The following is a 26,575-nucleotide window of genomic DNA, read 5'->3' as shown; positions in this document are numbered from 1 at the left end:
TTAGCACTGCAGCCTTGCAGCGCTGGGGTCCTGGGTTCTAATCCCACCCAGGACAACATCTGCAAAGAGTTTGTATGTTCTCTCCGTGTTTGCGTGGGTTTCCTCCGGGTACTCCGGTTTCCTCCCACATTCCAAAGACATACTGATAGGGATTCTAGATTGTGAGCCCCATCAGGGACAGTGATTATAATGTGTGCAAAACTGTAAAGCGCTGCGGAATATGTTAGCGCTATATAAAAATAAAAAAATAAAAGATTATATGAGGAGCAGGGAGTTCTGTGACTACTGGAGATTGATGGAGGCTGTAGCTGTCATGGGGGGGGGGGGTGCCCGCTCTGTGACTAGTGGATGAGTATAAGGCACCTGCTGTGACTACTGGGGGCTTTAGCAAGACCTGGATCAGATCACTACTGAAGTCCTCTCCTGATGAAGCACCTTGCACTGCGTAATATAAGGCTGCACATGGCGCACAGAGAGGCCGGCACGTCACGTCCTGGCTGCCATCCGTATTCCCAGATCTTCCCATATATTTTCTGTCCTATCTATGTCATCCGGGGAATTCAGTCCCGGGAATCTGTGTCATTTCCAGGAACCAGACTCCTACATTACCCTGCGATCTGGGGTCAAGAGGATGCAGGAAAGCCATATGGTGGGACCGCATGTCGTGCTACCACTGTTTACTCGACCCCTCGTTCACATTCATCAATGCTCAACTTTTGGCAAGAGGAAAAAAAAAAATCCACGAAATGAAAGAATTTTCATAAATTAAAATTTTTCCTGTTTTCTTAAAGGAACCCTAAATTGTATCCAGACCACAGTGTGAATCACAGAGCAGCCCCTCACTGCCGCGGTTGTCAGCCCCCCATTATGCTCTAGTTTAACTGGTCGTGCACCATTTACGCTGGACTCTCAACATCCGACTCCTATTGCCAGATGTTATTGGGAGTGAAACGGAAGGGGATAACTCCCATCATTTTCTCCTTTTTCCGTTTCCTCCTATAATGGATTTTTTATTGTGAGGACATGAAATTTAAAGGGGAGTTACTGAAATAATAAGTTATCTCCTATCCTTAGGATGAGGATAACCTAGTGATTAATGATGGTCCGACCGGAGGGACCCTCAGTGATCTCACTAATGGGGGTTTCTGGAACCTTAAAGGGATTGGAGGTGCACATTCATGACTTCCACACTATGACGGTACTATATGGTGGGGACGTTTGGACACTGCCTAGTTATCAGTAGGTTATGTATAGCAGATGGAGAGCAGGTAAGCAGTCCAAGGCTGCCGAGCAGGAGTCATGTGTATCAACTCCTAGCTGCCGAAATCTCCAGCGCCTCTTCTGATTGGTATGCCCGATGTGACATCGAAATATGGTGCCTTTTTGAAAAAAAATCAGGACCACCTCTCTGCAGAGGATGAGTCTGGTACTGCAGCTCAGGTCAAATAAAAAGCTGCAATACCAGATCCATCCTGTGGATAAGTATGGTGCTGTTATTGGAAAAGGAGCCGTGTTTTTGTACTCCTGGAAAACTCCTTTAAGTGAGACGATGGGTCCTGATGTAAAGACCACGCTGTGGGAAGGAGAAATAATTGTCCATCATTTACTCACAGGACAGAGGAGGCTTCTCCGTTGTAAATTCCCACAACGGCAAAACCTCGGAGGTTTCCAACTGCGCTGACAAAGTCTTCAGCTGCTGCAGAGAGAAAGAAAGAAGAGCAACAATTACATCACAGCAGTACAGGACTTTGTGCTTATGCCTGCTTGCTGTCAGTGAACGACTGAATGAAAACTGATCCCATCGACAGCACAAATCACTCTCCTGTGCTGACAGTTTGCTACAATGTATCAGCCTGGAGTCCGAGCTAGCAGAGGATCATCCAGTATGATAACAATTGTTATAGTAGCTAACTGAAAGCAAAGATCTTGGAATTGGAAACAAATTAAAATACAAAGAATATCAGTAAGTTCAAGAAGCTTTCATTACACATCAAATAAGCAAATTTACATAAACCAGAAGTTTCGCAAGTGCATTAATAGACATATCCCGAACCCCAGCCCTACAACATCGGCCAGACCGTCGTGCTCCGCGTCCAGTACCTTCTCTCATACCGGGAGTAAATAATCCCAGAGCCGAGATGTTGTAGAAAGGAGATAATGATCTGTGCATCGCTCCACTTATATAATCTCCTGCCTCCTCCACTGTCTGTAACTGCTGGGGACACTCCAGTGTAAACCTGTGCGATAAAAGGACATGTTACTAATAGTCTGACAGCAACAAGAAAGTGATAAAGACAAAGCAGGAAACACAGAAATACTGTGCATCCTGTATTATACCCCAGAGCTGCACTCACTATTCTGCTGGTGCAGTCACTGTGTGCATACATTACATTACTAATCCTGAGTTACATGCTGTATTACACTCCAGAGCTGCACTCACTATTCTGCTGGTGCAGTCACTGTGTGCATACATAACATTACTGATCCTGAGTTACATCCTGTATTATACCCCAGAGCTGTACTCACTATTCTGCTGGTGCAGTCACTGTGTGCATACATAACATTACTAATCCTGAGTTACATCCTGTATTACACTCCAGAGCTGCACTCACTATTCTGCTGGTGCAGTCACTGTGTGCATACATAACATTACCGATCCTGAGTTACATCCTGTATTATACCCCAGAGCTGTACTCACTATTCTGCTGGTGCAGACACTGTGTACATACATTACATTACTGATCCTGAGTTACATCCTGTATTATACTCCAGAGCTGCACTCACTATTCTGCTGATGGAGTCACTGTGTACATACATTACATTACTGATCCTGAGTTACATCCTGTGTTATACTCCAGAGCTGCACTCATTATTCTGCTGGTGCAGTCATTGTGTATATATATTACATTACTGATCCTGAGTTACATCCTGTGTTATACCCCAGAGCTGCACTCACTATTCTGCTGGAGCAGTCACTGTGTACACACATTGCATTACTGATCCTGAGTTACATCCTGTGTTATTCTCCAGAACTGCACTCACTATTCTGCTGGTGCAGTCAATGTGTACATACATTACTGATCCGGAGTTACATCCTGTATTATACTCCAGAGCTGCACTCACTATTCTGCTGGTGCAGTCACTGTGTACATACATTACTGATCCTGAGTTACATCCTGTATTATACCCCAGAGCTGCACTCACTATTCTGCTGGTGCAGTCACTGTGTACATACATTACTGATCCTGAGTTACATCCTGTATTATACTCCAGAGTTGCACTCACTATTCTGCTGGGGCAGTCACTGTATACATACATTACATTACTGATCCTGTACTGATCCTGAGTTACATCCTGTATAATACTCCAGAGCTGCACTCACTATTCTGCTGGTGCAGTCACTGTGTAAATACATTACATTACTGATCCTGAGTTACATCCTGCATTATACCCCAGAGCTGCACTCACTATTCTGTTGGTGCAGTCACTGTGTACATACATTACATCACTGATCCTGAGTTACATCCTGTATTATACTCCAGAGCTGCACTCAATATTCTGCTGGTGAAGTCACTGTGTACATACATTACATTACTGATCCTGAGTTACATCCTGTATTATACTCCAGAGCTGCACTCACTATTCTGCAGTTAGATATTGCAGTCCATGGACAGGTGGGGCACAGTATTACTTTGGGGGCAGCGGGCCGTGCACTACGACTCGGCAGTGACTGAATTCTCACATATGTAATTAGTGGTAATTCTGAAGTCTGTAAATGATGTTCCTCTTTAATTTGAGACAAATTAGGGGACGTTGGCAGCAGATGACACATAATATGATCAGGAAGAGCATGTGGAGGAGCGGACCCCCGGTATTACATTGGCTCAGATACAATTACAGATCATTGCATTAGGAGAATGGTGAACTTCTGAATCTTTCTCATCCCTGCGCTACCAGAATAGAAGCAGCGGCTTATAGGTCTCCTAGTTATATCAGCTGCAGGGAAAGCTGGTGGACCAGTATGGCCGTCATCACTGACATCGCCTGACAGAGTATGTGCCTTGAAGCAGGAGGATCAGGATGTATAATACAGGCCGATATCATATTCAGGGGCTCTAGAAAGCTGGCAGACAACCTCTACAGCACCACCACCGCAGGAATCTTCCCAACCCTAACATCCTCTCTTTTCAAGGGATTCCTTTTCATTTGTATTCTGCCAGCACGATAAGTGCAAGAACTTCCCTTTCCTAAATTCCCATCATGCATTGTTCCAGCCAATGTCCAGCCCACCTCTATGTTATGCTTTTATGCAGCTTGACAAACATGAGCAGGAGCAAAGAGATAATGACCCGCCCCACTCCATGCAGACGCAAAGCCCTGCCCCCACTTTCTGTAGAGCTACAAAGCTCCGCTCCCACTTCCTGTAGATACAAAGCTCCGCCCCCACTTCCTGTAGAGATTCAAAGCTCCGCCCCACTTCCTGTAGATACAAAGCCACGCCCCCACTTCCTGTACATATACAAAGCCACGCCCCCACTTCCTGTAGATACAAAGCCTTGCTTCCACTTCCTGTAGATGCAAAGCCCCGCCCCCACTCCCTGTAGACATACAAAGCCCCGCTCCCACTTCCTGCAGATACAAAGCCCCACCCCACTTCCTGTAGAGATACAAAGCCCCGCCCGCACTTTGATGTGATTTTTGGGGGTAAAACCACAATTTATGAACCACTTTCCATTTTGTCCATTTCTCACATTATACATCAGAGGAAACGAGTGGTGGATGTGCGCGTACTCACAGCAGGAAAAATCGGGCCAGCTCATCAGTTCCCATCATGCCCCTGTACAGAAGTGGCCGCTGACCTGCCTGGTAGATCTTCACCGAAGGGAAACTGGTGATTTCCTCCTTAGTGCAGACATCCGTCCAGTCCGCGCAGTTCACAGTGGCCATAGACATGTCCAGCTTCTCTACAGGAAGACATGAAACAGATCAGTCGCAGTGTCGCACAATCTGTGATCTCTGGGGCATTCGTCATGTGAAGAGGTTCAGTCAGCGTGCCAGTCAGCGTGTCCTCCTGCAGGAATCAGTCAGCATGTCCTCCTGCAGGGATCAGTCAGCATGCCCTCCAGCAGGAATCAGTCATCGTGTCCTCCTGTAGGAATCAGTTAAGTAAATAAGGCAGCACACTGCAGCGCTAAAACATGCAAACTTGAAAACACGAAATTTGAACTGCATTACTGCACTAGAAATATGAAAAATGAGAGCTTTTAGCGCATAAAAATGGCCAATTTTATGTGTACCTGGTAGCCTCTTTACGGCATCTCTCTTATACCAGGTCCTACGCTTGCCCTACCTCGCTGAGAATAAACGTCTCCATCTGAATGGGTACATGTGAAACCTCTTCTTAGACTAAAATTCTCTCTCTCTGTGGAGGGGTATTGGACCTGCTGTAATTAAAACACCTGAAGCTAGGAGGCGGAGTGCACGATCAGAAGGCTAGAGAATACATTTCAAGGTTCAGCACCTGTTCACACTGAGTCTATGTTTGGATGTGCAGGTCAGGTTTTTGAAATGTATTCTCTAGCCTTCTGATCGTGCACTCCCGCCTCCTAGCTTCAGGTGTTTTAATTACAGCAGGTCCAATACCCCTCCACAGAGAGAGAGAATTTTAGTCTAAGAAGAGGTTTCACATGTACCCATTCAGATGGAGACGTTTATTCTCAGCGAGGTAGGGCAAGCGTAGGACCTGGTATAAGACAGATGCCGTAAAGAGGCTACCAGGTACACATAAAATTGGCCATTTTTATGCGCTAAAAGCTCTCATTTTTCATATTTCTAGTGCAGTAATGCAGTTCAAATTTCGTGTTTTCAAGTTTGCATGTTTTAGCGCTGCAGTGTGCTGCCTTATTTACTTAACTATATACGAGTTGGCGACTCTAGGTTCAGCACCTGTTCACACTGAGTCTATGTTTGGATGTGCAGGTCAGGTTTTTGAAATGTCTCCTGTAGGAATCAGTCAGCGTGTCCTCCTGCAGGAATCAGTCAGCGTGCCCTCCTGCAGGGATCAGTCAGCGTGCCCTCCTGCAGGGATCAGTCAGCGTGTCCTCCTGCAGGAATCAGTCATCATGTCCTCCTGCAGGAATCAATCAGCGTGCCCTCCTGCAGGAATCAGTCAGCGTGCCCTCCTGCAGGAATCAGTCAGCGTGCCCTCCTGCAGGGATCAGTCAGCGTGTCCTCCTGCAGGAATCAGTCAGCGTGCCCTCCTGCAGGGATCAGTCAGCGTGCCCTCCTGCAAGGATCAGTCAGCGTGTCCTCCTGCAGGGATCAGTCAGCATGTTCTAAAATGAGCATGCAAAATGCACAGATATCATCATTACCTTCCTTTTGTCTCCACTATGGGGAGCTCAATGCATATGGGGGGGAGCCCACTACATACTGATTTATACAGTCACCACTAGGGGAAGCTCACTACATAGAGATTTATACAGTCACCACTAGAGGGAGCTCACAATAGATTTATACAGTCAGCTCTAGAGGGAGCTCACTACATACAGATTTACACAGCCACCACTAGGAGCTTGTAGTCTGTGGAGGAAGGTGCTGTTTTGTGTGCTCCAGGAGAGTCACCAGTTTTTCACCCAGGAATTCACCCCCTCTCTGACCCAGGAAAGAGAGGGGTATAGTGGATGGACTGTGGGGCTGAGTCCCCGTCTCCCACCCCTCGGTCTAGGCCGGCGAGGGGTGGGAGCTCATTGCTACCGGCAAAGAGGGTCACCAGATCCGGCAAGGCCCAGAACATGGTGGAGCCCAGGAAGACCCAGGAGGGCTGCAAAGCCCCTAAGGCTGAGGCGAGGGCCACTGCGGTGTCTCCTCCCGGAGGTGAGCGGAGTACTCGCAGAGGTACAGCGGCGGCGGTGCCGAAGGATTGGGGCACTAGGGCCGCACGGGAGCCGGTTGACAGCTATGGCTCCCGCGTCCATACGTACCTCAGCGAATATGAGGAGGCCGGGAAGACCCTCAGGAGACTCCGGGAGGAGATGAAGGAGGTGAGGCAAGCTGCAAGCAGAGCCTCCCGCACAGAGAAGTCTGCCCTAACAGCCAGGATATCCAGCCTGGGGATCTGCATTGAGGGCATGGAAGCCTGGAGAGCGGTGATATTGGACAACAGCGGGCCCTTCCGGGAAAAGCTGGAAAACGAGGACCGATTCCACAACATGGCTGCTGCAAAGGAGCCAGAGGGGTCTCGGCGTCCGACCCAGGTGGAGGAGGTGGACCATGAGGAGATGGAGGAGGCACCGTACCCACCTGGGGGCTTGGTAAGTGATCTCCAGGCCACACACAGCGGGATAGATCCAGTGCAGGTCCCACTCCCATCAGACAATAGTATTTCAGAGGATAATGGGGGTGATGCGGATGATAGCAGCAGCGATAACAGCAGTAGTGGGGGTTGCCTCGTCTTTCAGCAGATCCGTCAGCTAGAGTCCCCAGTAAATTATGCTTACCTGAAGTTTGGGGATGAGGTCTGCGGGGACGAGGCAACCGGGAGGGGGAAAAAGAAAAGGAAAAAAAGGAAGAAAACATCGGAGGAGAGGTTGGTGTTTGTCCCCCTTCCTGGGACCCCCCGGTCCCGCTGTGTGGAGCCCGCTACCCACCCCAGCCCGGGACCTGCAGTGGGTCCAGTGCGAGGGAGCAGGGAGAGTACAAGTCGTATGGCGCAGGTCGCCGTCTCTGCTGGCGGTAGCAGAGGGGGCGAGAGTGGGCATGCGGCTGCAGAGCCGGACAGTGTGCATGGTCTGGAGTGTGGCCCTGTGGCGGGCAGTAATAAAACCTGTGGAGGTGTCCAGGCCCGATCCTCTGTGGAAACGGGGGACGGCCTGGTGCCTGCTGCACCCGCTGACACTCGGGGGGTAGGGGCTGTGGGTACCTTGCCGGTGGTCACCGCACCCCAAAGTGTTGGCGGTGCACTGTCAGCCGGGGCCGCATCATCGGCGGCGTGTGCTGTGGTGTCGGGGTCCCCCACATGCAGATCCGATGCTGGGTCAAAGTCTGGGACCCCGGCACCGGTTATCATCTCAAGTGCAGCTGTAGTGGCTGCGGTAATACCGGCCCGGACCGCATTCTCGCCGGAGAAAGTCGCACCGCCGGGGTCCTCTGCATGTGTGTCACCTGTATCTGTGGGGGACCCGGCGGTGAAGTGCACACAGGAGCGTGGAGATGGTCTGCAGGAGAGGCTGAAGCAACAGTCTGCAGCTGCCAGCACATGCTCTGCTGAAAAGCAGGGTGTGGTAATCAAACCCTGCAGTATTGATCTTAAAAGGGCAGCTGCACTGCAAATAGCAACAACCCCAGCAGAAAGCAGAAAAAAAAATGTAAAAAAAAATGTAAATAAGAATGGAAGTGGTGCAAGTGGTTGAATAGTGTGTGTGATAATGGTGAAAGGTCAGGTGTTGGAAGGGCAGTTTCTGCTGGAGGTATGGTTGGTGTGAATGGTGCCAGCGTGGGGACTTCTAATGAAACTGGTGAGGCTGAGGTAAGTGAGGTGGAGATGGTTGACTGTGAGGTTGAGGGTTCAGGGAATATAGGGGCTGGTCCATCGTCCCCTTCACCTGCAGCTGCCATTAGTTATGCGGCTGCTGCCGCTGGGGTTCCACAGGGGTCTTCCTCATCTCCGGACCCAGGGAATGAAGCTTTTCGCCGCCGTTTCCTGGAGGCCCTCAAAAAAGGGGAGCGGACGATCAATGTAGAGGGAAAAGAGGTGGCGTTGTCCTACTGGCTAGATAAGTTTGGTCTAGCTGCCTTCCAAGAGAAAAGGGTGGGGGAGACCGTGTGGTCCCTCCCGACAGCCGGGCAGGGGGTCTCCAGGAGAAATGTGGTTCGTCTTCGCTGGAGGGGCGATGAAGCGTGTCCATCCAGGACAAATGTGGTGAAGCTCCTCATGAAGATAGACTTCAGGGCTATTGACATCTTTGCTCTGATACATCCTTTTGGGACCTCCACCTTTGATATCAGCTTTGTTCGGCCGGAGGGCTTGGAGCTCTTTTGGTCGAATTATGAGCTGGTAAAAGAGGAGCCCGGCTGGCGAGGTTTCGCCGTGGAAGCAATTTCTCGCCAAAGTGGGCCGAAGAAAGTGACCGTTTTAACATGTAATGAGTCTCTTTCTGGCGTTGACATAATGACCTGGTTGAGTCGGTACGGCGAGGTCGTGGAGGTCCCGAAGAAGAACCGAGACGATTTTGGTATCTGGTCAGGGGGCTGGACCTTCATGGTAAAGTTGAAGCGTTCAGGGGGCACTGTCACCCACATCCCTTCCTCGGCTTTTCTGGGAAGGGATCGGATTCTGGTCTTCTACCAGGGGCAGCCGAAGGTATGCCACAGGTGCGGTGATCCTCGCCACTTCAGCGCAGGCTGCAGAAATGTGCCTTGTGTGGCGAGGTAGGTCACCTCGCCGCATCCTGTGGTGTCATTCGATGTCACCTGTGTGGTGATCTAGGTCACCCGTTCAGCCGCTGCCCTCGTTCCTTCTCTAATGCCATGGCCAGCCGGGCGGAGAGGAGCCGTGAGGAAGTTCCTGGCGGTGCAACTTCTGCAGAGGTTGGAGGTGGTAGCGGGGGAGGAGCTGAGGGGCCGATGAGGAATGGCAGGGCTAGGGGCCCCTCTTACCAGCGGAGGCAGGCAAGGCGTCAGGAGGGCAGGGGGCAGAAGGAGCCTCGGGAAACTGGGGTAATGGCTGCCCCCTCCTCCGAGGCGACGGCCCATGTCACTGAGGCCCCGGGGGAGGAAGCGGTAAATGAGGAGATCAGACGGATGGAGAATGAGGAAGTGGCTGATCTCTCAGATGCCTCTCAATATGAAAGTTTTGATGAGGATGGAGGGGAACAGCCAAAAGAAATGGGTGACAAGGGTACCAAGAGTGCCAAAAGTAAAAAAAAGAAGAAAAAAGGTGGAAAATCTTCTTCCCTGACCAAGGTGCCTAAGGAAGGTCCCACCGACTCCCCTCTGATCCCCCTCTCCAACCGGTTCCAAGCCCTTGACGATCCTGCTGAGACGGGAGTCGGGGGTGAAGTTCCGGAGGTAACATCGGGAGGGCCTTTGGGAGGCGGGGGAGTCCCTTCTCCCGGGGGTGTGTCTTCCTCAGGAGATGGGGACGACCCAGGATCCGGAGTTGAGAAAGAAGTAGGAGGGATGGATACCTCTGTCTCTCTGAAAAGAAGAGGGGGGGCTTCATCGTCCGGAGATGAGCGAGCTAAAAAAACGGGTGGGGTGAAGAAAAAGGCCATCTAACTCGATCACTCATGATGGTGGCACCCACCCTGTTGACTCTAGCGACCATTAATGTCGCTAGTATAAAGTCTGATGCGGCTAGATTTGCGGCCGTTGATTTTCTCACCCGATTTGAGGCTGAAATTTTGTTTTTGCAGGAGACCAGACTTACGGATATGGGGGCCATACGCAAGGTGAAGAGAGAGTGGAGGTGCGGGTCTTCGTACTGGTCTCTTGCGGCCGAGCCGTGTAGCGGGGTGGCAGTCCTTTTTAAGACTGCATCGGTTGAATGCCGGAGAGTTATCGAGGTAGAAATGGGGAGGTGCCTGGTCTTAGACGTCTTCATGAGGGGACAGGAGCTTCGGCTCATTAACATCTATTGTCCGCAGTCAAAGTGGGACCGTAAATGTCTCTTCCTGAAGATTAAGCCCTATCTTTTTACAAGTCGGCAGGTGGTCTTTGGAGGTGACTTTAAAGGTACTGTCACACTAGACGATATCGCTAGCGATCCGTGACGTTGCAGCGTCCTCGCTAGCGATATCGTCCAGTGTGACAGGCAGCAGCGATCAGGCCCCTGCTGGGAGATCGCTGGTCGGGGAAGAAAGTCCAGAACTTTATTTCGTCGCTGGACTCCCCGTAGACATCGCTGAATCGGCGTGTGTGACACCGATTCAGCGATGTCTTTGCTGGTAACCAGGGTAAACATCGGGTAACTAAGCGCAGGGCCGCGCTTAGTAACCCGATGTTTACCCTGGTTACCATCCTAAAAGTAAAAAAACAAACACTACATACTTACCTACAGCCGTCTGTCCTCCAGCGTTGTGCTCTGCACTCCTCCTGCTCTGGCTGTGAGCGTCGGTCAGCCGGAAAGCAGAGCGGTGACGTCATCGCTCTGCTTTCTGGCTGCCCGGCGCTCACAGCCAGACCAGAGAAGCAGAGCGCCGAGGACAGACAGCGGTAGGTAAGTATGTAACGTTTGTTTTTTTACTTTTTAGGATGGTAACCAGGGTAAACATCGGGTTACTAAGCGCAGCCCTGCGCTTAGTTACCCGATGTTTACCCTGGTTACCGGGGACCTCGGGATCGTTGGTCGCTGGAGAGCTGTCTGTGTGACAGCTCTCCAGCGACCAAACAGCGACGCTGCAGCGATCCGGATCGTTGTCGGTATCGCTGCAGCGTCGCTATGTGTGACGGTACCTTAACACTGTCACAAGGCTTCGTGATAGGGGAGGCTCCATTGACCGGCTGGCTTATGATAGTAATACTCTTAATAGCATAGCTAGTGACGCTCGCCTGGTGGATGTCCACATCCGGCACACCCCAGGTCACTGTGGTTTCACCTTTCATAGAGGTAATTGTAGGTCTAGGATAGACAGGTTTTTTTTAAAGGAGGAAGCCATCTCTTCAGCAGTGTCCGTTGTTGAGGTGGAGTTCTCCGATCACTGTCTGATTTCTTTTTCTCTGAATATTTCAGAAACCCCTCGGATGGGAAGGGGACTATGGAAGCTAAATTCGTCCCTCTTGGAAGAAGCAGAGATAAGACAATCCTTTGAGGACTTTCTTCAGAGTCAGGTACCGCTTTTGGATCTCTGTAGCGATAAGTCAGAGTGGTGGGAGATGTTCAAAGATCGGGTTGCGAGTTTCTTCCGCCAGCTCTCGAGCCTCAGGAGCCTGAGCAGGTACCGCCTGTGTCAGGAACTGAGGAGGAAACTCGAACATCTCGTCTCGGCTGGAGGTGACCGTGAGGAGATCTCCAGAGTGAAGTCTTTACTCAAGAGGTGTCAGTACGATAGGCCAATACGATCTTTGGTTTTTGAGAGGGATTTTGGGAGGTACCGCTCTCCTGACCCCTACAGAAACTATAAGATGTCAGTGAGTTGTAAGGTGGTGACAGGTTTGGTCGACGATACGGGTTCCCTGAAAAGATCCAAATCAGGGATCCTGGAGGTGATCAGATCTTTCTACTCACACCTCTTGGGGAAGAGGGATCTGGATCGGAACGTGATGTCGGCTTTCCTGGCCGAGGCCATCCCTGAGCCAGGGGATGACCCCTCGCTTCACGTTTTGACAGAACCAATCAGGGAAGAGGAAGTGCGACTGGCCATTGATGGGCTTCGGCCTAAGAAATCGCCACGTCCGGATGGCTTAACATCCGAGTTTTATAAGACCTTTAGGGACTCCTTGGTCCCTCTCTTGACTGAGGTGTTTAACGAGTGTCTCTCCTCGGGCGCTCTTTCCCAGTCGATGAGGCAGTCTGCCCTGATTATCCTGTCAAAGGGTAAGGACCCGTCCCGTATTGAGAATTGGCGTCCCATAGCGCTTCTCAATATGGACCGGAAGGTTCTGGCAAAGGTGCTGTTCAAACGGCTGGTGAAGTTTGCACCCCGGCTCCTTTCGGGGGCTCACCACTGTTCTGTTCCAGGCCGCAGTACGTTTAGTGCTGTGCTCGGTGTCCGAGAGGCAGTGGAGCAGGGCAGGGCAGGTCACTGGAAGGCAGGGCCGCCATCAGGGCATTACCGCCGTGACTGGCGTATGGGGCCCGGTGAGCAGAGGGGGCCCGCATCGGGCCCCATCTCATCTGCTCACCGGGCCCCCCCCTGCAGGCGCTGCGGCAGCGGCACACTATTGACGTGCGGGCCCGCGCCCGCACGTCAATAGTTAACAGCCGCCAGCCAGTCTGAGGCTGGCGGCTGAATAGGGCCGCAGAGCGCACTCGCCGGCGTCTGACGTCATTGTGGGGCAGAATGGACTCAGTGGGGCAGAAATGCTGGACACAGTGGGGCAGAAATGCTGGACACAGTGGGGCAGAAATGCTGGACTCAGTGGACAGTGGGGCAGAAATGCTGGACACAGTGGGGCAGAAATGCTGGACACAGTGGGGCAGAAATGCTGGACACAGTGGGGCAGAAATGCTGGACACAGTGGGGCAGAAATGCTGGACACAGTGGGGCAGAAATGCTGGACACAGTGGGGCAGAAATGCTGGACACAGTGGGGCAGAAATGCTGGACACAGTGGGGCAGAAATGCTGGACTCAGTGGGGCAGAAATGCTGGACTCAGTGGGGCAGAAATGCTGGACTCAGTGGGGCAGAAATGCTGGACTCAGTGGGGCAGAAATGCTGGACTCAGTGGGGCAGAAATGCTGGACTCAGTGGGGCAGAAATGCTGGACTCAGTGGGGCAGAAATGCTGGACTCAGTGGGGCAGAAATGCTGGACTCAGTGGGGCAGAAATGCTGGACTCAGTGGGGCAGAAATGCTGGACTCAGTGGGGCAGAAATGCTGGACTCAGTGGGGCAGAAATGCTGGACTCAGTGGGGCAGAAATGCTGGACTCAGTGGGGCAGAAATGCTGGACTCAGTGGGGCAGAAATGCTGGACTCAGTGGGGCAGAAATGCTGGACTCAGTGGGGCAGAAATGCTGGACTCAGTGGGGCAGAAATGCTGGACTCAGTGGGGCAGAAATGCTGGACTCAGTGGGGCAGAAATGCTGGACTCAGTGGGGCAGAAATGCTGGACTCAGTGGGGCAGAAATGCTGGACTCAGTGGGGCAGAAATGCTGGACTCAGTGGGGCAGAAATGCTGGACTCAGTGGGGCAGAAATGCTGGACTCAGTGGGGCAGAAATGCTGGACTCAGTGGGGCAGAAATGCTGGACTCAGTGGGGCAGAAATGCTGGACTCAGTGGGGCAGAAATGCTGGACTCAGTGGGGCAGAAATGCTGGACTCAGTGGGGCAGAAATGCTGGACTCAGTGGGGCAGAAATGCTGGACTCAGTGGGGCAGAAATGCTGGACTCAGTGGGGCAGAAATGCTGGACTCAGTGGGGCAGAAATGCTGGACTCAGTGGGGCAGAAATGCTGGACTCAGTGGGGCAGAAATGCTGGACTCAGTGGGGCAGAAATGCTGGACTCAGTGGGGCAGAAATGCTGGACACAGTGGGGCAGAAATGCTGGACACAGTGGGGCAGAAATGCTGGACACAGTGGGGCAGAAATGCTGGACACAGTGGGGCAGAAATGCTGGACACAGTGGGGCAGAAATGCTGGACTCAGTGGGGCAGAAATGCTGGACTCAGTGGGGCAGAAATGCTGGACACAGTGGGGCAGAAATGCTGGACTCAGTGGACAGTGGGGCAGAAATGCTGGACACAGTGGGGCAGAAATGCTGGACACAGTGGGGCAGAAATGCTGGACACAGTGGGGCAGAAATGCTGGACACAGTGGGGCAGAAATGCTGGACACAGTGGGGCAGAAATGCTGGACACAGTGGGGCAGAAATGCTGGACACAGTGGGGCAGAAATGCTGGACACAGTGGGGCAGAAATGCTGGACACAGTGGGGCAGAAATGCTGGACACAGTGGGGCAGAAATGCTGGACACAGTGGGGCAGAAATGCTGGACACAGTGGGGCAGAAATGCTGGACACAGTGGGGCAGAAATGCTGGACACAGTGGGGCAGAAATGCTGGACACAGTGGGGCAGAAATGCTGGACACAGTGGGGCAGAAATGCTGGACACAGTGGGGCAGAAATGCTGGACACAGTGGGGCAGAAATGCTGGACACAGTGGGGCAGAAATGCTGGACACAGTGGGGCAGAAATGCTGGACACAGTGGGGCAGAAATGCTGGACACAGTGGGGCAGAAATGCTGGACACAGTGGGGCAGAAATGCTGGACACAGTGGGGCAGAAATGCTGGACTCAGTGGGGCAGAAATGCTGGACACAGTGGGGCAGAAATGCTGGACTCAGTGGGGCAGAAATGCTGGACACAGTGGGGCAGAAATGCTGGACACAGTGGGGCAGAAATGCTGGACACAGTGGGGCAGAAATGCTGGACACACTGGGGCAGAAATGCTGGACACACTGGGGCAGAAATGCTGGACACACTGGGGCAGAAATGCTGGACACACTGGGGGCAGAATGCTATGGACACAGTGGGGCAGAATGCTATGGACACAGTGGGGCAGAAATGCTGGACACAGTGGGGCAGAAATGCTGGACTCAGTGGGGCAGAAATGCTGGACTCAGTGGGGCAGAAATGCTGGACTCAGTGGGGCAGAAATGCTGGACTCAGTGGGGCAGAAATGCTGGACACAGTGGGGCAGAAATGCTGGACACAGTGGGGCAGAAATGCTGGACACAGTGGGGCAGAAATGCTGGACACAGTGGGGCAGAAATGCTGGACACAGTGGGGCAGAAATGCTGGACACAGTGGGGCAGAAATGCTGGACACAGTGGGGCAGAAATGCTGGACACAGTGGGGCAGAAATGCTGGACACAGTGGGGCAGAAATGCTGGACACAGTGGGGCAGAAATGCTGGACACAGTGGGGCAGAAATGCTGGACACAGTGGGGCAGAAATGCTGGACTCAGTGGGGCAGAAATGCTGGACACAGTGGGGCAGAAATGCTGGACTCAGTGGGGCAGAAATGCTGGACACAGTGGGGCAGAAATGCTGGACACAGTGGGGCAGAAATGCTGGACACAGTGGGGCAGAAATGCTGGACACAGTGGGGCAGAAATGCTGGACACACTGGGGCAGAAATGCTGGACACACTGGGGCAGAAATGCTGGACACACTGGGGCAGAAATGCTGGACACACTGGGGGCAGAATGCTATGGACACAGTGGGGCAGAATGCTATGGACACAGTGGGGCAGAAATGCTGGACACAGTGGGGCAGAAATGCTGGACACAGTGGGGCAGAAATGCTGGACACAGTGGGGCAGAAATGCTGGACACAGTGGGGCAGAAATGCTGGACACAGTGGGGCAGAAATGCTGGACTCAGTGGGGCAGAAATGCTGGACACAGTGGGGCAGAAATGCTGGACTCAGTGGGGCAGAAATGCTGGACACAGTGGGGCAGAAATGCTGGACACAGTGGGGCAGAAATGCTGGACACAGTGGGGCAGAAATGCTGGACACAGTGGGGCAGAAATGCTGGACACAGTGGGGCAGAAATGCTGGACACAGTGGGGCAGAAATGCTGGACACACTGGGGCAGAAATGCTGGACACAGTGGGGCAGAAATGCTGGAAACAGTGGGGCAGAAATGCTGGACACAGTGGGGCAGAAATGCTGGACACAGTGGGGCAGAATGCTGGACACACTGGGGCAGAATGCTGGACACAGTGACAGGGGCAGAATGCTGGACACAGTGACAGGGGCAGAATGCTGGACACAGTGACAGGGGCAGAATGCTGGACACAGTGACAGGGGCAGAATGCTGGACACAGGGGCAGACTGTGAGACCCGGGGGCAGAATGCTGGACATTGGGGCAGAATGCTGGAAATTGGGGCAGAATGCGAGACACAGGGCAGAATGGAGATACAGGGCATGATTGGAGACACGGGGCAGGATGAAAGACATGGGGGCATGACTGGAGACAGATGGGGGAGGATTGGAGACAGATGGGGCAGAATGGAGACACAGGGGGCATGATTGGAGACAAGTGGCTGGATTTCAGACATGGGGGCATGGTTGGAGACATAGGGGGCAGAATGGAGACATGGGGCATGATTGGAGACAGATCGTGCAGGATCATGGGGCAGGATGGATATGATGGAGAAAGATGGGGCAGGATGGAGAGATCACATGGGGCGATCATATGGGGCAGGATGGGGAGATCATATGGGGCAGAATGGATACTCATGAGGGCAGGATGGGAGAACATGTGGTTGACGCCAGGAATGAGACACACGGTGGCCAGGCTGGGGGATATTATTACCATAGGGGCTAATTTAGGGATATTATTACTGCAGTGATGTATTTATTTTATTTTTTGAGGACACTGTTTTAAATGGGGGGGCGGTCCTGTTACTGTGTAGAGTGACACTATGTCGCCTCTTTATCTTCATGTGGTGTAATGTAGAAGGTGGGAAAAATTAAGTAATGTATTCTACAAGCGGAGCTCGAGATAACTGTGTTATTTCCTGCAGAGAGAAGTCCTGGCTGGATTAAATGATGGCGGTCTGTGCTGGATGAAAGATGAAGGACTTCACCTAGAGACGTCACTGGTGAGTCAGTGTGTTACCTATACACTGACACTATACACTGTATACTGTATACAGAGCTCCTGTGTATAATTTCACTAGTGATCACTGTATTATCTGTACACAGACACTGCATACTAAGTACAGATCTCCTGTGTATAATGGCACTTATGGTGATAGTATGGTGCTTTTTTTTAATTACTGATCAGAATTGTAGTATTCAGTCACTATGTGGTGGTAATATGTGGTCTGGACATGGTGTTGCGGTATTTGTTCCTTGTATGTGATATTATTCGATCACTGTGGTGGTAATATGACATCTGGTCATGGTGTAGCGGTATTTGTTCCTTGTATGTGATATTATTCGATCACTGTGGTGGTAATATGTCATCTGGTCATGGGGTTGCGGTATTTGTGCCTTGTATGTGATATTATCCGATCACTGTGGTGGTAATATGTCATCTGGTCATGGTGTAGCGGTATTTGTTCCTTGTATGTGATATTATTGGTCATTTTAAAAATTGGAAAATAAATAAAAATATACCTAAATTGTATTGCATATTTTAACAAATATTTAATAGGTTACAGTAGAGTAGGGCCCGGCCAAAAGTGTCTACCATGTTATGGTGGCGGCTTAAAAAATCTTTTGGCCAAAACAAAAGCTGCTGGCTATATTTATGATCTGGTGATGGGAACTGTTGATGTGTGATAGGTGAGAAGTGGAGTTTTTCCAAGAGAGAGCGGTGGGTCTGTGGACAGTTCGAGGGGTGGAGCGTGGAGGCGGGGCTGGGGTGGAGCCTGGGCGGAGTCTCAAGGGGGCCCCGAAAATTTTGCCAGTACGGGGCCCCGAAATTTCTAGTGGCAGCCCTGCTGGAAGGGGTACTTGCTGTCCTTAGACCAGGCGAAGGCTTTTGATCGGGTTAACCATGAGTACCTCTGGTCCGTCCTTCTGAGGTACGGTCTGCCTGGGGGGTTTGTAAATTGGCTAAAGATCTTGTACGCAGGGGCAGAGACTTTCCCGCTCGTGAATGGTTGGTCTGGCCGCCCTTTTGAGGTTGGGTCTGGGGTCCGCCAGGGCTGTCCATTGAGCCCGCTGTTATACGTGTTCGCGATAGATCCCCTTTTAAGGAGGATTGAGCGTGGGCCGTTGGCGGGAGTCAGGATGGACCAGGTGGCCCCGGAAGCCACTCTGAGGGTGGTAGCGTATGCCGATGACGTCTCCCTTTTCGTGTCCTCGGGTGAGGAGGCAGAGTGGGTCATGTCTGAGGTTGATCGCTACTCGGAGGCTTCTGGGTCCAGAATTAATCAGGAAAAGTGTGGGAGACTTTGGCTGGGAGGGGGAGACCCTAGTTTTGGTCTCCCGGACACTCTTCCAGAGCCCCAGGCATCGGCAAAAATCCTAGGCATCGAATTTGGCCCTGGGGACTACCCCCAGCAAAATTGGGAGGGCAGACTTAAGATCGCCGCCCAGAAGGTGGACCAATGGAAGGGTTGATCTTTGACCCTGAGGGAAAGGGTTAGCCTGGTTAAGGGTTTTTTGCTACCCACGTTAATATACCTGGGCAGCGTCTGCATGTTGCCAGAGCCGCTCTGGACACGGGTTTACAGCCTGTTTTTCCAGATGTTATGGGGAAATAGGCTGAACCTAGTCAAGCGGGAGGTCACATATCGCACAAGGAGACTAGGAGGGTTGGGTATGGTCAACCCAGTGGTGTTTCTAATAAACACTTTTGTCAAGACTAACATCGCCAACCTCTGGTCAGAGAGGGCTCCTCCGTGGGTATTCTCCTGCAGGGGATGGCTTCGGCCCTTCTTCCAGGAATGGGAGACAGGAGGGCAAGTGAAGGACCTGCGCACACCGCACGGGCATCTCCCGGCTTACGCTACCCTGGTTCTGAAGGTGATCCGCCGGTGGGGTCTGGGAATGTGGGAGATCAGGACCATGTCGAGGAAATTCCTTGACAGGAGGGTTCTGTTGACCCATTTCCAGAAGCCTCTGGTGCTCAAAGATTGCCCAAGTCGGGATCTGGAGGATGGGCTGAGGTTATTGAATTCTACACGGGTCCCCTTGAAGTTTTGGGACTTGGCTTGGCGCTGCTTCCATGGGAAACTGTACGTAAGGGACAACCTGAAGTGTAGGAACTCCGATGATCGGGGTTGTCCCCGTGAGGGGTGTTGCGACACGCTGGAAAGCATGGAGCACTTCCTCCTTCAGTGTCCTTTTAATACAGGGGTCTACAACAGGGTGGGTGCTTCCATCGGCTGGCCTCGGCTGGCACACCTTTCCTATGCGGAGTGGGCGTATGGGGCATTCGGATCCCTGGGTGGCCGAGATCGGGGCACTTTATTTCTAGTCAGTTTAGTCGTCAGGTTTTACACGTGGAACGCACGGTGCTTAGTGTCAACTCAGCAGAAAATCCTCCCCCCGGGACGAGGTTGTTAGGAACATTCTGGGTGGCCTGGTGAAAGTGCGCTCTTTGGAGTATGACAGGCTAGGTGCAGCGAGGGCCTCTCTTCTCTTGAGAGGGTTCTCATTTAATGTACCTAGGGCTTAGATAAGCAGGTAAATGATAGGGACAGGTAGATAGCCTCAGTAGGGACAGGTAGATAGTTAGGGACAGGACAGGGACAGCCCAGGGACAGTTAGGTAGGCACGCGGTGAGTTAGGTAGGGTAGTAGGGTCAGGCAGGGAGAGACAGGAAAGGTAGGTAGAAAAAATAGGGGCAGATGTCTAGACAGGTAGGGACAGCTGGTAGAGTAAGGATCGCTAGGGTAGAAGCCTGTCATCTCCGGTTTCCCGGTGGCGGGCTGGGGCTTTTCACTATAAGATTTTTGTTTTGCAGATGTGAATTACTGATATAGGGCTTACAGGCACCAATCCTGGCTCTGGGTAAGTGTTGTAATATAGAGTAATGTAGCAGTGTATTGTATGGGTTAATGCACCTGTCTTGTAAGCAAGAGGTTATGAGTTCCTTGGTGAGCTTATTTTTGTATTGTGTGGGTTTTTTTTTTTGTGGTGGGAGGGAGGGGTTTGGTGGTAGGTTGTTTATGGTTGTATTTGCTGTGTAAAAAGGGGGGAAAAAAAAAAGGAAAAAATATATAAAAATGAATAAATGAAATAAAAAAATTATAAAACAATAAAAAAAAAAAAATTGTGTGTTTTAGATAGATGTGTTTAACCCCTTCATGACCCAGCCTATTTTGACCTTAAAGACCTTGCCGTTTTTTGCAATTCTGACCAGTGTCCCTTTATGAGGTAATAACTCAGGAACGCTTCAACGGATCCTAGCGGTTCTGAGATTGTTTTTTCGTGACATATTGGGCTTCATGTTAGTGGTAAATTTAGGTCAATAAATTCTGCATTTATTTGTGATAAACACGGAAATTTGGCGAAAATTTTGAAAATTTCGCAATTTTCACATTTTGAATTTTTATTCTGTTAAACCAGAGAGATATGTGACACAAAATAGTTAATAAATAACATTTCCCACACGTTTACTTTACATCAGCACAATTTTGGAAACAAAATTTTTTTTTGTTAGGAAGTTATAAGGGTTAAAATTTGACCAGCGATTTGTCATTTTTACAACGAAATTTACAAAACCATTTTTTTTAGGGACCACCTCACATTTGAAGTCAGTTTGAGGGGTCTATATGGCTGAAAATACCCAAAAGTGACACCATTCTAAAAACTGCACCCCTCAAGGTACTCAAAACCACATTCAAGAAGTTTATTAACCCTTCAGGTGCTTCACAGCAGCAGAAGCAACATGGAAGGAAAAAATGAACATTTAACTTTTTAGTCACAAAAATTATCTTTTAGCAACAATTTTTTTATTTTCCCAATGGTAAAAGGAGAAACTGAACCACGAAAGTTGTTGTCCAATTTGTCCTGAGTACGCTGATCCCTCATATGTGGGGGTAAACCACTGTTTGGGCGCACGGCAGGGCTTGGAAGGGAAGGAGCGCCATTTGACTTTTTGAATCAAAAATTGGCTCCACTCTTTAGCGGACACCATGTCACGTTTGGAGAGCCCCCGTGTGCCTAAAAATTGGAGCTTCCCCACAAATGACCCCATTTTGGAAACTAGACGCCCCAAGGAACTTATCTAGATGCATAGTGAGCACTTTGAACCCCCAGGTGCTTCACAAATTGATCCGTAAAAATGAAAAAGTACTTTTTTTTCACAAAAAAATTCTTTTAGCCTCAATTTTTTCATTTTCACATGGGCAACAGGATAAAATGGATCCTAAAATGTGTTGGGCAATTTCTCCTGAGTACACCAATACCTCACATGTGGGGGTAAACCACTGTTTGGGCACATGGTAAGGCTCGGAAGGGAAGGAGCGCCATTTGACTTTTTGAATGAAAAATTATTTCCATCGTTAGCGGACACCATGTCGCGTTTGGATAGCTCCTGTGTGCCTAAACATTGGCGCTCCCCCACAAGTGACCCCATTTTGGAAACTAGACCCCCCAAGGAACTTATTTAGATGCCTAGTGAGCACTTTAAACCCTCAGGTGCTTCACAAATTGATCTGTAAAAATGAAAAAGTACTTTTTTTTCACAAAAAAATTATTTTCGCCTCAATTTTTTCATTTTCACATGGGCAGTAGGATAAAATGGATCATAAAATTTGTTGGGCAATTTCTCCCGAGTACGCCGATACCTCATATGTGGGGGTAAACCACTGTTTGGGCACACGGCAGGGCTCGGAAGGGAAGGCGCGCCATTTGACTTTTTGAATGGAAAATTAGCTCCAATTGTTAGCGGACACCATGTCGCGTTTGGAGAGCCCCCTGTGTGCCTAAACATTGGAGCTCCCCCACAAGTGACCCCATTTTGGAAACTAGACCCCCCAAGGAACTTATCTAGATGCATATTGAGCACTTTAAACCCCCAGGTGCTTCACAGAAGTTTATAACGCAGAGCCATGAAAATAAAAAATAATTTTTCTTTCCTCAAAAATTATTTTTTAGCCTGGAATTTCCTATTTTGCCAAGGATAATGGGAGAAATTGGACCCCAAATATTGTTGTCCAGTTTGTCCTGAGTACGCTGATACCCCATATGTGGGGGTAAACCACTGTTTGGGCGCACGGCAGGGCTCGGAAGGGATGGCACGCCATTTGGCTTTTTAAATGGAAAATTAGCTCCAATCATTAGCGGACACCATGTCACGTTTGGAGAGCCCCTGTGTGCTTAAACATTGGAGATCCCCCAGAAGTGACACCATTTTGGAAACTAGACCCCCAAAGGAACTAATCTAGATGTGTGGTGAGGACTTTGAACCCCCAAGTGCTTCACAGAAGTTTATAACGCAGAGCCATGAAAATAAAAAAAAAAATTATTTTCTCAAAAATGATCTTTTAGCCTGCAATTTTTTATTTTCCCAAGGGTAACAGGAGAAATTTGACCCCAAAAGTTGTTGTCCAGTTTCTCCTGAGTACGCTGATACCCCATATGTGGGGGTAAATCACTGTTTGGGCACATGCCGGGGCTCGGAAGTGAAGTAGTGACGTTTTGAAATGCAGACTTTGATGGAATGCTCTGTGGGCGTCACGTTGCGTTTGCAGAGCCCCTGATGTGGCTTAACAGTAGAAACCCCCCACAAGTGACCCCATTTTGGAAACTAGACCCCCAAAGGAACTTATCTAGATGTGTGGTGAGCACTTTGAACCCCCAAGTGCTTCATAGAAGTTTATAATGCAGAGCCGTGAAAATAATAAATACGTTTTCTTTCCTCAAAAATAATTATTTAGCCCAGAATTTTTTAATTTTCCCAAGGGTAACAGGAGAAATTTGACCCCAAAAGTTGTTGTCCAGTTTCTCCTGAGTACGGTGATACCCCATATGTGGGGGTAAACTACTGTTTGGGCACATGCCGGGGCTTGGAATTGAAGTAGTGACGTTTTGAAATGCAGACTTTGATGGAATGCTCTGCGGGCGTCACGTTGCGTTTGCAGAGCCCCTGATGTGCCTAAACAGTAGAAACCCCCCACAAGTGACCCCATTTTGGAAACTAGACCCTGAAAGGAACTTATCTAGATGTGTGGTGAGCACTTTGAACCCCCAAGTGCTTCATAGAAGTTTATAATGCAGAGCCGTGAAAATAATAAATACGTTTTCTTTCCTCAAAAATAATTATTTAGCCCAGAATTTTTTATTTTCCCAAGGGTTACAGGAGAAATTGGACCCCAAAAGTTGTTGTCCAGTTTCTCCTGAGTACGCTGATACCCCATATGTGGGGGTAAACCACTGTTTGGGCACACGTCGGGGCTCAGAAGGGAAGTAGTGACTTTTGAAATGCAGACTTTGATGGAATGGTCTGCGGGTGTCACGTTGCGTTTGCAGAGCCCCTGGTGTGCCTAAACAGTAGAGACCCCCCACAAGTGACCCCATTTTAGAAACTAGACCCCCCAAGGAACTTATCTAGATATGTGGTGAGCACTTTGAACCCCCAAGTGCTTCACAGACGTTTACAACGCAGAGCCGTGAAAATAAAAAATCATTTTTCTTTCCTCAAAAATTATGTTTTAGCAAGCATTTTTTTAGATTCACAAGGGTAACAGGAGAAATTGGACCCCAGTAATTGTTGCACAGTTTGTCCTGAGTATGCTGGTACCCCATATGTGGGGGTAAACCACTGTTTGGGCACACGTCAGGGCTCGGAAGTGAGGGAGCACCATTTGACTTTTTGAATACGAGATTGGCTGGAATCAATGGTGGCGCCATGTTGCGTTTGGAGACCCCTGATGTGCCTAAACAGTGGAAACCCCTCAATTCTAACTCCAACACTAACCCCAACACACCCCTAACCCTAATCCCAACTGTAGCCATAATCCTAATCACAACCCTAACCCCAACACACCCCTAACCCCAACACACCCCTAACCCTAACCACAACCCTAATTCCAACCCTAACCCTAAGGCTATGTGCCCACGTTGCGGATTCGTGTGAGATATTTCCGCACCATTTTTGAAAAATCTGCGGGTAAAAGGCACTGTGTTTTATCTGCGGATTTTCCGCGGATTTCCAGTGTTTTTTGTGCGGATTTCACCTGCGGATTCCTATTGAGGAACAGGTGTAAAACGCTGCGGAATCCGCACAAAGAATTGACATGCTGCGGAAAATACAACGCAGCGTTCCCGCGCGGTATTTTCCGCACCATGGGCACAGCGGATTTGGTTTTTCATATGTTTACATGGTACTGTAAACCTGATGGAACACTGCTGCGGATCCGCAGCCAAATCCGCACCGTGTGCACATAGCCTAATTCTAAAGGTATGTGCACACGCTGCGGATCCGCAGCAGTTTCCCATGAGTGTACAGTTCAATGTAAACCTATGGGAAACAAAAATCGCTGTACACATGCTGCGGAAAAACTGCACGGAAACGCAGCGGTTTACATTCCGCAGCATGTCACTTCTTTGTGCGGATTCCGCAGCGGTTTTACAACTGCTCCAATAGAAAATCGCAATTGTAAAACCGCAGTGAAATGCGCAGAAAAAAACGCGGTAAATCCGCCATAAATCCGCAGCGGTTTAGCACTGCGGATTTATCAAATCCGCAGCGGAAAAATCCGCAGAGGACCAGAATACGTGTGCACATTCCTAACCCTAACCCTACCCCTAACCCTAACCCTACCCCTAACCCTACCCCTAACCCTAACCCTACCCCTAACCCTACCCCTAACCCTAACCCTAGCCCTACCCCTAACCCTACCCCTACCCCTAACCCTAACCCTACCCCTAACCCTACCCCTAACCCTACCCCTAACCCTAACCCTACCCCTAACCCTAACCCTATTCTAACATTAGTGGAAAAAAAAAAATTTCTTTATTTTTTTATTGTCCCTACCTATGGGGGTGACAAAGGGGGGGGGTCATTTATTATTTTTTTTATTTTGATCACTGAGATAGATTATATCTCAGTGATCAAAATGCACTTTGGAACGAATCTGCCGGCCGGCAGATTCGGCGGGCGCACTGCGCATGCGCCCGCCATTTTGGAAGATGGCGGCGCCCGGGAGAAAATGGACGGGACCACGGCTGGATCGGTAAGTATGATAGGGTGGGGGGGGACCACGGGGGGGGGGGATCGGAGCACGGGGGGGGGAATCGGAGCGCGGGAGGGGTGGAACGGAGCGCGGGGGGCGTGGAACGGAGCACGGGGGGGCTGGAACGGAGCACGGGGGGGTGGAACGGAGCACGGGGGGGTGGATCGGAGTGCAGGGGGGGTGATTGGAGCACGGGGGGGTGATTGGAGCACGGGGGGAGCGGACACGAGCACGGGGGGGGAGCGGAGCACTGGACGGAGGGGAGCGGGAGCAGTGTACCGGCCAGATCGGGGGGGTGGGGGGGCGATCGGAGGGGTGGGGTGGGGGCACACTAGTATTTCCAGCCATGGCCGATGATATTTCAGCATCGGCCATGGCTGGATTGTAATATTTCACCCGTTATAATGGGTGAAATATTACAAATCGCTCTGATTGGCAGTTTCACTTTCAACAGCCAATCAGAGCGATCGTAGCCACGAGGGGGTGAAGCCACCCCCCCTGGGCTAAACTACCACTCCCCCTGTCCCTGCAGATCGGGTGAAATGGGAGTTAACCCTTTCACCCGATCTGCAGGGACGCGATCTTTCCATGACGCCGCATAGGCGTCATGGGTCGGAATGGCACCGACTTTCATGACGCCTACGTGGCGTCAAAGGTCGGGAAGGGGTTAAGCCAGGTGGCTATAGTGTTTCTTTTTGGGCGATGGACCAGAGTTTTCTTTGTCAGGTTTGGTATGAAGTGTGTATGTGCGAGTCTATTAATAAAATGTTTCTTCTCTCCTTGGGTGAGGTAACCTGGGGAGGAGGAGATCTGGAGAATCAAAAGACAAGTAAAGGACAGAAAACAACATAAGAAAGAAAGATGGAGGAAGCTTCTCTGAGAAAGAAGAAGGCAGTTTGTTTTCTTTTGCGGGGTTGCTTTGACTGGGGGCTGTTATGCTGGACTCGGACTTTGCTTTGGACTGGGGGGGTAATGTTGGACTCGGACAGTTGCTTTTGCTGGGGTTTTGATTTTTGCTATTTATTGATTGTAAGTTTTGTATTTTTATAATAAAAGAGTTCACTACATACTGATTTATAGTCACCACTAGAGGGAGCTCACTACATATGGATATATACAGTCCCCACTAGAGGGAGCTCACTACATACAGATTTATAGTCACCACTGAGAGGAGCTGAATAGGACATACAGCGCTTCGCCATCTCTGCCAGTGCCATAGACTATAAATTAAGCAGCCGTGATCATGGGGGTCAACACGCCCACCAC

At 50.3% G+C, this 26,575-nt stretch overlaps 1 protein-coding gene across 3 annotated transcripts in view; it reads right to left on the bottom strand.

Moving 5' to 3' along the window:
- TXNDC16 (thioredoxin domain containing 16) overlaps positions 1 to 26,575 on the bottom strand; it is a 74,454-nt gene that overhangs the window by 17,471 nt on the left and 30,408 nt on the right. For all 3 annotated transcript variants that reach the window (XR_011315193.1, XM_069738758.1, XM_069738767.1), the window contains 3 exons: positions 4,796 to 4,964; positions 2,101 to 2,237; positions 1,612 to 1,696 (listed from right to left, as the gene is read on the bottom strand). Coding sequence is in view for 2 of the 3 variants with exons in the window: in XM_069738758.1 (XP_069594859.1) it covers positions 1,612 to 1,696; positions 2,101 to 2,237; positions 4,796 to 4,964 (391 nt within the window). In the remaining variant the exon portion in view is untranslated. The remainder of the gene's footprint in view (positions 1 to 1,611; positions 1,697 to 2,100; positions 2,238 to 4,795; positions 4,965 to 26,575) is intronic.

This window comes from Ranitomeya imitator, chromosome 1, assembly GCF_032444005.1.
Source record: "Ranitomeya imitator isolate aRanImi1 chromosome 1, aRanImi1.pri, whole genome shotgun sequence".
NCBI classification, from domain to species: domain Eukaryota; kingdom Metazoa; phylum Chordata; class Amphibia; order Anura; family Dendrobatidae; genus Ranitomeya; species Ranitomeya imitator.
The sequence above is the reverse complement of the archived record's forward strand: the minus strand, read 5'-3'. Positions and strand labels throughout refer to the sequence as shown.